The following is a 12,816-nucleotide window of genomic DNA, read 5'->3' as shown; positions in this document are numbered from 1 at the left end:
ATAGCTTGTTGAGGAATTTTGAGGATCTCCATTAGGTATTTTTTTAAAGTAGTCGAGAGGATTTAAGGCTGGTGATTTGGGAAAATTTAGTATCCGTAAATTTAGCCTCCTATTAAAATTCTCAAATTGTTCTAATTTGGAGTGTACATAACTTTTATCTCTAACCAGAGTTGATGTTATTTCCTTTAAATCTTTTACTTTGGTTTTAACACAAGTTATTTGTTCAGCAGAGTCATGTTTAGTCCGTTCAATAATTTTAGACAAATTGTCCACCTTCCCTGAAAGACTAAGTACCTCTTGTGTTGATTCCGTCAGCTTATTATCGAGCCTCTGCAAGGCCTACCAAATGGTCTCTAATGTCACCACCCAGGGGGGGAGTGGGTGTCGAAAACAGCGATGAACTCGCTGAAGCTCCCAAAGTTGGCTGCTCGACTGTCTTTCCCACGGGCGCTCCTCCCTCCGGGGTCAGATCCAGGTCTGCGACTTCTGCCCCTGGAGTCACTGCCGGGGCAACCCGTGCTGACGTCGGACACAGCTGTGCGCTGGATACCAGAGGGGACAGCGATACTTCATGCCTTAAGAAGCTGGGCGCTCCATCGTCCAAACCTGCAGCAGGGCCCTCTTCTTCTGGTAATGGGGTTGTGAGTTGGCTCAAAAACCTCTCCAGGGTTTGTTGCTGTACCGGCGTGGAAGTTCTGAGCTGAGAGGGAGCCGTTCTCAGAACTCCCTTCCTTTTAGTGTGCGGCATTGAAAAAGAGAGAAAGAACACCATGTAAAAGATCACAATGTTGAAAAACTGCAGAGGAATTAGCTGGCTCCGCAGCAGAGGTGAGAGAAGCCAACACTAATATGCAGCCATCTTGGATCTTCCCCCACAATTTTATTTTTTATAATTGTTTCCACGCTGAAGTCAGGCTTACCAGTCTGTTATTTACCAGATCTCCTCTTGAATCCTTTTTAAAAATCGGTGTAACATTGGCCACCCTCCAATCTTCAGGTACTACAGACGATTTTAGCGACAAGTTACAGATCACTAACAGCAGGTCAGCAATTTCATGTTTTGAGTTCTTTTAGTACCCTGGGATGTGTACCATCCGGTCCAAGTGATTTATCATTTTTTAACTTGTTGATTTGGCTTCCTATATCTTCCAAATTTACCAAGAATTCTTTCAGTTCCTCCGCATCATCAAGAATTCATTCAGTCTCTCCGCTATGGTCTTATCCTCCCTGAGTGCCCCAACAGTCCCACAGATTCCCTCACAGGTTTTCTGCTTCTAATGCACCTAAAATAATTGTTATGAGTTTTTGCCTCTTTGGCAAGTTTCTCTTCTTATTCTTTCTTAGCTTTTTTTTTTTTTTTTAAATCAAAGATTTTCATCTAACTTGCCAGTGCAGAGTGCTCCTGGTGCCTCCCTGCCTGTTGATATAAGCCACTGCAATGGCATTTTTGGAGAAGACTCTGACTGCTTTGCCCTCCAGCAAAGACTACAGTCAGAGTAACACCATCCAAACTGCTCAGAGTTCCTGTCTGTTGATAGATCACTTCCTTTGAGATGGAGTCCATTGGCCTTGTACTGGGTGTCTGGTGTAATCCTCTCAGCTGGCATCTGTTGTTAAGGTGATCCATGAATCGATCTGAAGCAGGATCCCTTTTGCCAAAGACTGTGGATGGAGCCAATAGCTCATGCTGCACTTGGCTACCACTATCCAGGGGAGCAGAACTTGCAGGGAATATCTCCTACCAAAAGACTTGCAGAAGCGTATGGAAGACCCTTGGTTCAGCATACTATCCCTGTTGCACTCGGTACAAGATATGGCCTCTGTTGGATTTTTGCCAAATAACATTAAATTACGTGCATAAATGATATTTTAAAGACAATTATGCGGCTATAGGTGTAGTTCAGACTATTTGTACATTCAAAATAAATATATCTTAATTTCTACATATTTTAACTGTGGCTTGATATAGGTAAGACTCACTTTAAGTGTTTCTGAAGATAGCTTTAGATTCAGCATGCAAAAATGTATAATTTGGTCACCAGTGGTTTGTAAAGTTTGAAAAAATAAAAATATACCCCTAAAATTGACATGCCTTAGTGCCCTATTATTCTGGGCCTTCTGGATGTGCTCCAACATGTGAATTTTCTGATGTTCATGCAGTTCCTAAAGCTGTTATATGCTGCTTAGTTTCCAGTGCTTCCATGTAGCCTGAAATGGTGGCAGAGTCTTAATTAAATATTAAGGGCTCCTTTACTAAGCTGCGCTAGCGGTTTTAGCGCGCGCTACAATGCTGCGCGCGCTAGACACTAATGCCTCCATAGAGCTGGCGTTAGTATTTTCCGCATAGCGCGGGGGTTAGCGCACACTAAAAACACTACTGCAGCTTAGTAAAAGGAGCCCTAAGACTCTGCCGTCCTTTCAGGCTACCGGCTACATGGAAGCACTGGAAACTATGGACTCCTTTTACGAAGCTGCGTTAGCGGATTTATTGCACGCAAACTTTTTAGAGCGCGCTATTACATACGTTAGACCGCTAACACGGCTTCGTAAAAGGAGCCCTATATTTATCCAACAGAGGCCAAGTTACTGATATGATTAAAGATAATACTACAGCTTTTTCGGATATGTGGGATAAGATCGTAAATCATATCCCACATATCTGAAAGAGCTATATTATCTTTAATCATCTCAATAACTTGGAGGACCTCTGCTAACATTGTTGAGAACATAACTTTTGGATCTGTGCATAGGATTGACTACCATTTAAAATCAATAACAGTGAGAAAATTCCCTAGTAAACTGTATGGCAGATTTTAAAAGATGAGAAACTAAGATTAAATTTAATAAGAATTCTCCAGGTGCTGTTTTCAAAAGAAAATGAAAAATGTTTGTGTTTGTTTTAATAACCTTGTGCAAAAGCCTCTTGAACATCTCCACCCAATCCAACAAGAGAGTCTTGAGGTATGTGAGTCGGAGTTGAGCCAGCTGATGTAGATCTGACTGGCATTGGCATTGGACGGCTGGTTCCATGACTTGGTGATGAATGAGGAGAGACTGCTGCTTGAGTCTGCAGGAGAAATTTTAACAAATATTACAGGATTACTTCATATACTTCACAAAAGTGTATCAAGCAATTTCTCTGCATTAAACACTAAACAGTGATTACTCTTGTTTCTCTTTTCTCTTCTAAAAGCATGAAATTTTCAACAATTTTAAAAAATAGTGTACCTCCAAGACTATCATAAAGACAGTAGTTGATACATAAAAACATTTGTGGCCAATATTGTTTAAATTCTTTGAGCTACAAAACAAGATTAATTTAGCCTAAATTTATCCAAAGCTGACTTTGTCTATGTATCCAGAGAAGGGGCCAGGGCCTGAAGTTATACAGATAATGCAGTATAACTTATCCATATGACTAGTCACAAAACTACCGGTAGCAGTCCTAACTTTACAGTATATGGTGAACTTCTCCATATAAAGTTAAGATCATATATTTATCATTTGAATATCTAATAATTTATTTGTACTTCTTTATATGTTCAATTGACAACTATGCCTTGTAAGTTGTTTCCCTGACCCCCCCCCCCACCTCCACCACACACTTTTGAGGGATTATTTGAAGCAAGGAAACAAAATCTTCATCTTAGACTGGAAGAAGAGACAAAGGGCTCCTTTTACGAAGGCACGTTAGGGCCCTAATGCGCAGAATAGCGCGAACTAGCCTCTTGAGCAGGCGGTAGTTTTTCGGCTAGCGTGCACTAATCTGGTGCGTGTGCTAAAAACGCTAGCGCACCTTTGTAAAAGGAGCCCAAAGTCAATAAATATACATTATCCTAACTCCATTATGATTGAGGAGAATGTGATATGATTTTATGTTTTAAAATATTGCTTTAGGGAGGTAGTTATTAAGGTGAGGTAAAAGTCAGGATTTTACAGCACATTATTATAACATGGGAGTGACTAACTTGTGATACCTCAAAGTACCATGGGTGATTCAATTCTACAGTATAAGAATAACTTTACAATCAACCTCACAGGTAGCAATATTATACTATTCCGGGAGCATCAGGCCACAAAGCTGTGCCCGCCCCCAGCACTTGTTCCCTCCTGAAAAGCTCCCCCCACCTTGGCCTAGGGCAGGGGTGCCCAAAAGGTTGATTGTGATCGACCAGTAGATCGCAAAGGAAACACGAGTGGATCGCGGAGCCCATCCCGGGCTCCGTGATAGACTCGTGTTGCCTTCACATTCTACCTGCTTCCTGACGCCATAAACAGAAGCGCCGGGCCAACCAGCCTCCCCCTCCCCCACTGATGTCAATTCTGACGTTGGAGAGGAATTTCCGGGCCAACCAATCGCTGCCTGGCCCAGAATTTCCTCTCCGTTGTCAGAATTGAATTCGGGGGGAAGGCTGGTTGGCCCGGTGCTTCTATGTCAGGAAGCAGGGAGAGCTCACAACTTGGCAGCAGTGACTTGGGAGCATGTTCCCCGATGGCAGTGGCTTGGGGGAGGGCAGGGAGAAAGAAAGACAAAGAAAGAAAGGGGGCAGGCAGGTAGACAGAAAGAAAGAAGGCAAACAGAAAGAAAGGGGGGACAGGGAGACAGAAAGAAAGAAAGAGGGCATGGAGACAAAAAGAAAGGGGTCAGGGAGACAGAAAGAAAGGGGGCAGGGAGACAGAAAGAAAAAAGGGAAACAGAAATAAAGAAAGGGGGGACAGGGAGACAGAAAGAAAGGGGGCAGGGAGACAGTAAGAAAGAAGGGAAACAGAAAGAAAGGTGGGACAGAGAGACAGAATGAAATGGGGTATGGAGAGAGAAAGACAGAAAAGGGAGCAGGGAGACAGAGAGAAAGGGGACAGGGAGACAGTAAGAAAGAAGGGAAACAGAAAGAAAGGTGGGACAGAGAGACAGAATGAAAGGGGGCAGGGAGACAGAAAGAAAGACAGACAGAAAGGAAGGGGGCAGGGAGAGAGGAAGAAAATGTTGGGGGAGTGAATAAGGTCTAGAGGAGAGGAAGCACAGTCAGAAGAACAAAGTGCAACTAGAGACTCATGAAATCACCAGACAACAAAGGTAGGAAAAATGATTTTATTTTCAATTTAGTGATCAAAATGTGTCCATTTTGAGAATTTATATCTATTGTCTATATTTTGTACTATGGCCCCCTTTTACTAAACTGCAATAGCGGTTTTTAGCGCAGGGTACCTATGAGCGTCGCGAGCAGCATGGGGCATTCAGCGTAGCTCCCTGTGCTAAAAATCACTATTGTGGTTTAGTTAAAAGGGAGGGGGTATATTTGTCTATTTTTGTATAGTTGGTACTGAGGTGACATTGCATAAAGTCATCTGCCTTGACCTCTTTGAAAAAAGCCCGGAATATAAATGATAATTAACATTTTCTCTGTGTACAGTGTGCTTTGTGTTTATTTAAAATTTTATTGTTGGTAGATCATTTTGACTTGGTCATTTTAAAAGTAGCTCATAAGCCCAAAAAGTGTGGGCACCCCTGGCCTAGAATATGGTGAAGTGGGGGTTGCAGTGGTGTATACAAGGTGATTTTCAGGTGTTGTTTGATGTTTTTGGGATAGAAATATACTGCCAGAGTAATGTGGTTGAGGTGTTTACTGCAAGCTATACTATTAAATTTATTTAGTAATGTGCTGTTTTGCATGTATTTGAATGCTTTGCATCTTATTATCATGTAACCCATGGTTAAACAACTACTGTACTATGCGTTAAAATGATATAATTTGTATTGTTGCCCTTTATCACGTTAAGGTACAAATAATATATTTTAAACAGTGCTTTTTATTACAATTAAATACAAATTAAAGTGTCATAGAAAGCACTCCATCTTAAGACTTATTTATTTTGTTAATTCAGTGGTTCTCAACTCAGTTCTCAGGAAATTTTCAGGATATCCACAATTTATATGCAAATAAGGAATCTGCATACAAATCCATTTTTCCCCTAATAATAGAAAGGTTGGGCATGCATGAGTCATTTAAGTGCTAGAAATGCAGAATTGCATTAGACTTCATTCTATATGTTAGCAGAACAGCGCACATTAAGAGAAGGTCATTACACAAAGTTATACAAAAAGGGGCATAAAAGGGGTGAGATGTGAGGGATGGAGGGTGAATCAAGCATTGGTATACACAGAATCTATTCTATAAAATGCAAGCAGAGTGTTGATGTTCAACTGCTGCGCCCAAGTGTACACCAACTATACATGACGACTAATTAGCTGCAAACCTGGGTTTTGTGACCTAGAATAATTATTTGTGAGTGCTGCTGTTTGGAGTTATGGTGCAATCTCTGATCTAACCTACCCTCATATTCCAAAACTTTCTGCCCTCATCAACCCCTACACAGTCTCCTAAAATCCTCTATCTCCTCCTCAATATCTGAGCCACTCTTGTGTCTTCTCTCTGACCCTAACCCCTCTCTCTCTCTTAGTGCACATGTGTGCATCCCCCAGATACTGGTGCCTATGGTGTGGGTATCTGTTGTTGCATTTCTAAGTGTACCTGTGTGTGTTTCTGTGACAGTTTTGGGGGGCCAGTAGCTACCACTGCCACTGTGCAGTGGATGCAATTGATCACACTCACAATCGTGCTTGGTGGTAAACTATTGTTGCTGTATGTGTTAGTCTACATGAGATAGACATAAAGAAGAGGGTGTGTGCAGTGTGTATACAGGTTTAGAATACTATTCATGTATCTAAAGATCAACATATGTGCAATCTCAGACTTACCAAAGTACATAACAGTTACTCTTTAACTGCTACCTGTTCCAATTTCTTCCTACCATCTTTAAAGGACATTCAATGTCTCATTAATTCCATAAATATCAAAAGATCCGCTTTAGAACCTATTCCTCCATTCATCTTAAAATGGCACTTCTCCATCTTCGGCCCCTACAAATCTATAATAATAAAACCCTAGAGCGCGCATGCGCTCTTGAAACTTCGTGATTCCTGGCGCTGTGAGATGTGCCTCCGTGCCGAATTCAATTTTCAAACACGGAGGCAGGCCAGAACATGCCGTCACTCACCGCCAGAATGCCGCCTCACTGCTGCCGCTGATTCGGAGGGGGGGGGGGGGCACAGGTGCACCTGCCAGCATCTTCCCTCTTGCCTGCTCACCTGCCCACTGCGGCTCCTCTCTCGAACGGGCTGGGGACCACGGGCGGGCAGCCCGCAGACAGGAGGCTGCTGAAACGCACGAAGCTTCCCCAGGGGGGCGGGGAAATGGCAAGCGACGGGGTGGAGAGAGTCGGAACAGGCCACAGAGGCTGTCGGTGCCTGCAGGCCGCGGCGGCTTCAGGCGGATGTCGGTGGAGGGCAGAGTTGTCGGTGTCGGCTTCAGGCGGATGTCGGTGGAGGTAAGGGTTACTGCTGGACATGGGAAGAGGTGCTGATGGGCCGGGGGGGGGGGCAAAAAAAGGAAGGAAGGCCTACTGCTGGACAGGGGGAGTAGAAAAGAAGTGCTGCTGGACAGGGGGGGGGGCAGGAAAAGGAAGGGAGGACTACTGCTGGACAGGGGGAACAGAAAAGAGGTACTGCTGGACAGGGGAAGAGGTGCTGATGGACGGGGAGGGGGGCAAAAAAAGGAAGGGAGGCCTACTGCTGGACAGGGGGGAGTAGAAAAGAGGTGCTGCTGGACAGGGGGGGCAGGAAAAGGAAGGGAGGCCTACTGCTGGACAGGGGAAGAGGTGCTGATGGACCGGGGGGGATGGGGAGAAGGAAGGGAGGCTTACTGCTGGACAGGGGGAGTAGAAAAGAGGTGCTGATGGACAGGGGCGGCAGAAAAAGGAAGGGAGGCCTACTGCTGGACAAGGGGAGCAGGAAAGAGGTGCTGCTGGACAGGGGGGAGTTAAAACAAAGGGAGAAGGGCTGCTGCTGGATAAGGGCAGCAGTGAAGGGGTGGTGGTGGACACTGGGGAAGAAAAAGGAAAGGAAAATGAACAGAGGGAGCAGGCAAGGGGTGGTGGTGGATAGCCGAGGAAAAAGAAAGACAGAAAGAAAGAAATACAGAAATAGGCTAAGGAGAGAGAGAGAAAGAAATAAATACAGACAAACACACACATATTCTAGCACCCGTTAATATAACGGGCTTAAAGACTAGTTATACATAATAGTCTTACTACGGCCAGTTTACCTACATACTGGCAACACTCCATCCTGTTATCAAAAACCCAAAACAAAATACTAAAGATTGTGCAAACTACCACCCAATTGCTAATTTACCATTCTTAGCGAAATTAACAGAGAAAATTGTTTTCAATCAATGTTCTGACTTCGTTGACAGAACCCAAGTTCTACATCCTAATCAAACCGGTTCCTGCAGAAATCATTCCACTGAGTACTCCCTCTTAGGACTAACCACTACTTTTCACTACTATTTAGATCATCACAAATCTGTACTTCTCTTTTCCTTGGATTTTGCAGCTGCATTCGACACTATTGATCATCAGCTTCTACTTCAAAGATTAGCTTTTATCGGCATTACCAACCAGGTTCTTGACTGGTTTGAATCATATTTTTCTAACAGATTCTCTGCTGTCTACTTCAATGGATCTAATTCGAAATCATTTCATACTGAACATGAATTCCTCAAGGCTCAATACTATCCCCTCTGCTTTTCAACATTTATCTCGCCCCACTACTAACGCTCTGGATTTACAGTATATGCCTATGCTGATGAATTTCAACTTCTTCACAGTATTGACCCCTCTGACTCCACTGATATCATTTCTATCAACCATAAATTAACTAAAATGCATGACTGCCTAACTTCAAACATGCTATCTCTAAGTATCACAAAAACTAGTACCATTCTTTTTCCTTGGAAAGAAGGCCAGCACTTAGTCTCACCAATTTCTATTGATCAAATCCCACTAGAATCCACTTTGACAGTAAAAATCTTAGGTATCCTCATTGACAATATCGTTCTCAAATTAGTGCTCTGGTTAAAAACTGTTTCTATAAGTTAAGGATGATAAGATTCTTAGCTCCTCTCCTTGACCTTAATTTCCTCAATATTCTACTTCATTTTCTTATAATATCCAAAATTGACTACCGCAATTCACTATATAAAGGTTTATACCAAAAGGACATCAGACGTCTTCAACTTATACAAAACACAGCAATAAAAATTATCACTAACTCAAAAAAATTTGACCGTGTTATTCCCCTGCTGAAGAACGCTCACTGGTTACCCATTCATCATTGGATCATTTATAAAATCGCCCTTCTTACTTTTAAGACCCGACAGACCAATGCCCCAGCATTCATTGACAGAATTCTTATCCCATATGATCCCCCCAGGACTTTAAGGTCCTCATCACAATATACCCTTAATATTCCTTCACTAAAAATAATTGGCACTTGTCGTGCATACATTTTTTCAGTAACAGCACCCTCTATTTGGAACTTACTTCCGTTACATTTAAGAACAGAACAAAATTTGGTAAAATTCAAGAGCAGCTTGAAATATTTTCTTTTTAAAGATGCATATGATTGATGTATTCCTCACTCTTTTAACTTATCTTTATCTTTTATCAACTTTTAAAACATTTCCCAACCATTCCCTTTGTTTTTTTTCTTTGTTCTTATTTTTTTTTTTTTTTCAAGAATTGTAATTTTTTTCCTCCTTCTATCCTTTTTGTTCAACCCTCCCCCCTAAGTAAGTCTGTTTTTGTACTATTTTTGTCTTATTTTTTATTTTAACTGTACAACGCTTTGAAATGTTATGTTAAGCATTTTATCAAATTTTTAATAAACTATGAACTCTACAGAACCATCCATACTTTTACTGTCACTAACCATCTTTTTCTTTCTTCCCACAGGATAGTCCCATACGGTGGTTTGAAATATCAACAGTTTGCATTTGTGTAAGGTAACTACACACACATTATCTTACATCCTATATTTTCCTGTCCATGCAGGAGACCAAGGCTGTCCCTTCTAGAGATGGTTAATGACTCCCACTGTCCTCTCACCACCTTATCCCCTTTTCCCTTCAAGTTCCTCCCTTCTCTCCAACATAACAATAACAGTGATGAAAAGTGTTGTGAAAGTCAGGTGAGTTGCTGCTGGAACAGCTCCTTGATGGCAGTCAACATTGCAGTAGCCAGGAAGAGTAGAGACAAGAGTCCAATTAAAAGTCTTAGAGATCACTGGCTATGACCCCCCAAATGTATCTTGTGACATTTCCGCTCCCCGAGACGGTCATGTCAGAGTGAAAACCCGGTCTCAGTCTCTTACTCGAGACCAGACTCTCACTGAGAAGGATCAGGAAGAAGATCCTGAAAGCCTAGCTGCCTATCCTGAGTCTTCTAGCCTAGAGCAGTGCCCTGAGGATAGGTTAACTGCCCGGCCCAGAAAAGCTTCCAGTCACACTAAGGGATTTAATCAAGCTCCCAGTGATATTCTACCCTGTAGCCTGAGGGGGAGCCCAAGAACACACAAGCTAGGCACACGATCACCCAGTGTAGGGCGTGGCCCTAAGCCTGTTAAGCAGCTCTCCAGAGCATTAAAGGAGGCTGCCCAAGAGAGTCTGGGAGAGAGAGTTCTCCGGGCCAGGAGAAGGCCAGACCTCACTCCAGAGCCAATGGAGTGTGAGGCTCCAATGCCTCAGGAACCAGCAGAGCAGCTGGATACACCAGAAAGCATGGACCTGGATGAAGGGTGTATGCTGGAGACCGTTATGGAAGAAGCCATGGATGTGGGCTTGGCACTTTCCACTAAACACTACAGGTACAAGGCTGTACAAGAATAATAGTGGAGAGAAGTTTTTGGCAGAACTGTTTTGATTGTTTGTGCTGTAACACAAGCTTAGAGCAGTGCTGCACCAGCTTGATTGGATTGCTACATTGCAGCTGTGCAGGAGCTCAAGAGAAGCCCAAAGGACTGTGAGCTAATCAGGGCTGGAAATTTAGGAGCCTGCAGTAAGGCTTCAGTTTTTGTCTTTTATTTTTGCTTAAAGTTTACTTTATATTCAAGACTGTAAATACCTGGTGAAGAAACTGGACTGTGTTGTTTAGTAAGCCCAGGACTCCAGCTCAAGGCTGGATAAGTGCTTAAGAGACTAATTGTGCAGTGTTTTTCAGAGACTGTGTGATCAGGTAGAGCAAGCCCTAAAACCTGGACTGGAAGCATACCTGATAGAAAGCTTGCTGTGCTTTCACTGGACTGGGGTGAAAGTTAAAAGTCTTTTTGTTTTCTGTTTTCTTTCTTTTTGCCCTTGTTTGGGAAGAAAGGAAACTTGGACTATAATAATTGGTGATATGATTTATGTGACAAGTGATTAATTAAACTTTGCACAGTATTTTGTTCAACTTGACTCACGGTGCTTTATTTTTAGCAAAGCCCAAGATAGTGAGACACCAGTGAGGTCTCCCCCTTTGGGAGCCACGTCAGGAGTGTGCTACCCTCTACCGAAGGTCTTCTGAACTTTACCAAGACCCCGGCAGGTGACAAAATGGTGGCAGTGGTGGGATTTTAGCACACTCTACTGGTGGTTTCAAGTTTGAACCTATAAAGAAAAAAAAAAAAAAAACGAAATTTTTGCAGTTTTTTTTTTGTGCTTCATAATTTTTCTTTTGGAGTGTTCCCGTGACGCAGGACGACGCTGCCGGAACCACGCCCGGCTATACTTCTGAGGGACCACCGGAAGGACCAGACCAGAAGGAAGTGCCTGAGTCGGGAGTAACAGGACGTACAAGCACAGCCAGAACGACTGGAGGCCAAGGAGGCCTATTTACCAAAGGCGCAGACTCGTCAGTACCTCAGGTAAAGAGTACCTAGGGAGGGGACTGACGAGGAGACGAGAGGTATCGGTTAAGATACTCCTCGGGGTTAAAACAAAGAGGGATAGTTTACTCTCTCTGGTGAGACCGCACTTGGGTTTCCTTTTTTGTGTTTGTCTTTTTACACAGGTCGGAGGATGGACCCACAGCAATTCCTAGCGGTGCTGTCGCAAGAAAGACGTCAACATTCAGAGGACATACAGAACCTGATAAAAGCGAATCAGGAGATGTGGCATTCTGGACAGCAAGCCGCAAGGCGGCAACATGATGAAATCCTATTGGCCATGGGCGAGCAGACCAAGGTCTGGGCTCAGACATTACACCCTATGGTGACCAACCCAGGCGCAGCGAATCCGCCGGGTCCTCCGGCACAGCCCATGGTAGGACAAATTCCATTACACACATTGAATTTGTGCAAAATTTCTCCTGGGGACGCGCCTGATGAATTTTTAAACGCCTTCGAGCGGATTGCAACAGCAGCCGGATGGCCCCCTGATCAGTGGGCCGTGCGTCTGTTGCCTTGCCTGGCCGGGGAAACTCTATCTGCCTTTCAGACTCTCAGTCCTGAGCAAGCTAGTGATTATGCCACAGTAAGAACACACATCTTAGATTACCTAGGTTATACCTGTGAGCACTACCGACAGAAGTTTAGAGCCACGCAGTTACTAGCAAAAGAAAGACCCAAAGCGTTGGTACAGAGGCTGTCAAAACTGGCAGAAAGGTGGCTACAGCCTCACCTGTCGGATCCTAGAGCCCTCTTTGCGGAGGTTGTGAAAGAGCAGGTGCTCGAAGCAGTCCCCAAAGATTTGAGGGGATGGATCCGCAGGCAAGGCTGTCAGACTTTACCAGAGGTGGTGGAGGTAGCCGAAGCATTCATAGATGCTCAGAGCTCTTTTGAGGAAAGAAAAGCTGACAGGCCCAGTAGAGGGGAAACAGGGAGAGAACAGCCTCCATGGTCCAAGTCCCTGGATTCCCAGAATTCCCCCCAGAAGAAACCGCTAA

At 43.7% G+C, this 12,816-nt stretch overlaps 1 protein-coding gene across 11 annotated transcripts in view; it reads right to left on the bottom strand.

Annotated features, from left to right (window-relative positions):
- DTNB (dystrobrevin beta) overlaps positions 1-12,816 on the bottom strand; it is a 420,990-nt gene that overhangs the window by 95,802 nt on the left and 312,372 nt on the right. For 10 of the 11 annotated variants that reach the window (XR_004538816.1, XR_004538817.1, XM_033938256.1 and 7 more), the window contains one exon: positions 2,908-3,067. Coding sequence is in view for 8 of the 11 variants with exons in the window: in XM_033938256.1 (XP_033794147.1) it covers positions 2,908-3,067 (160 nt within the window). In the remaining 3 variants the exon portion in view is untranslated. Of the gene's footprint in view, positions 1-2,907; positions 3,068-12,816 lie in introns of those variants that run through there. The other variant, XR_004538818.1, reaches the window with a different exon arrangement.

This window comes from Geotrypetes seraphini, chromosome 3, assembly GCF_902459505.1.
Source record: "Geotrypetes seraphini chromosome 3, aGeoSer1.1, whole genome shotgun sequence".
NCBI classification, from domain to species: Eukaryota; Metazoa; Chordata; class Amphibia; order Gymnophiona; family Dermophiidae; genus Geotrypetes; species Geotrypetes seraphini.
This window is presented reverse-complemented; position numbering and strand designations above follow the sequence as displayed.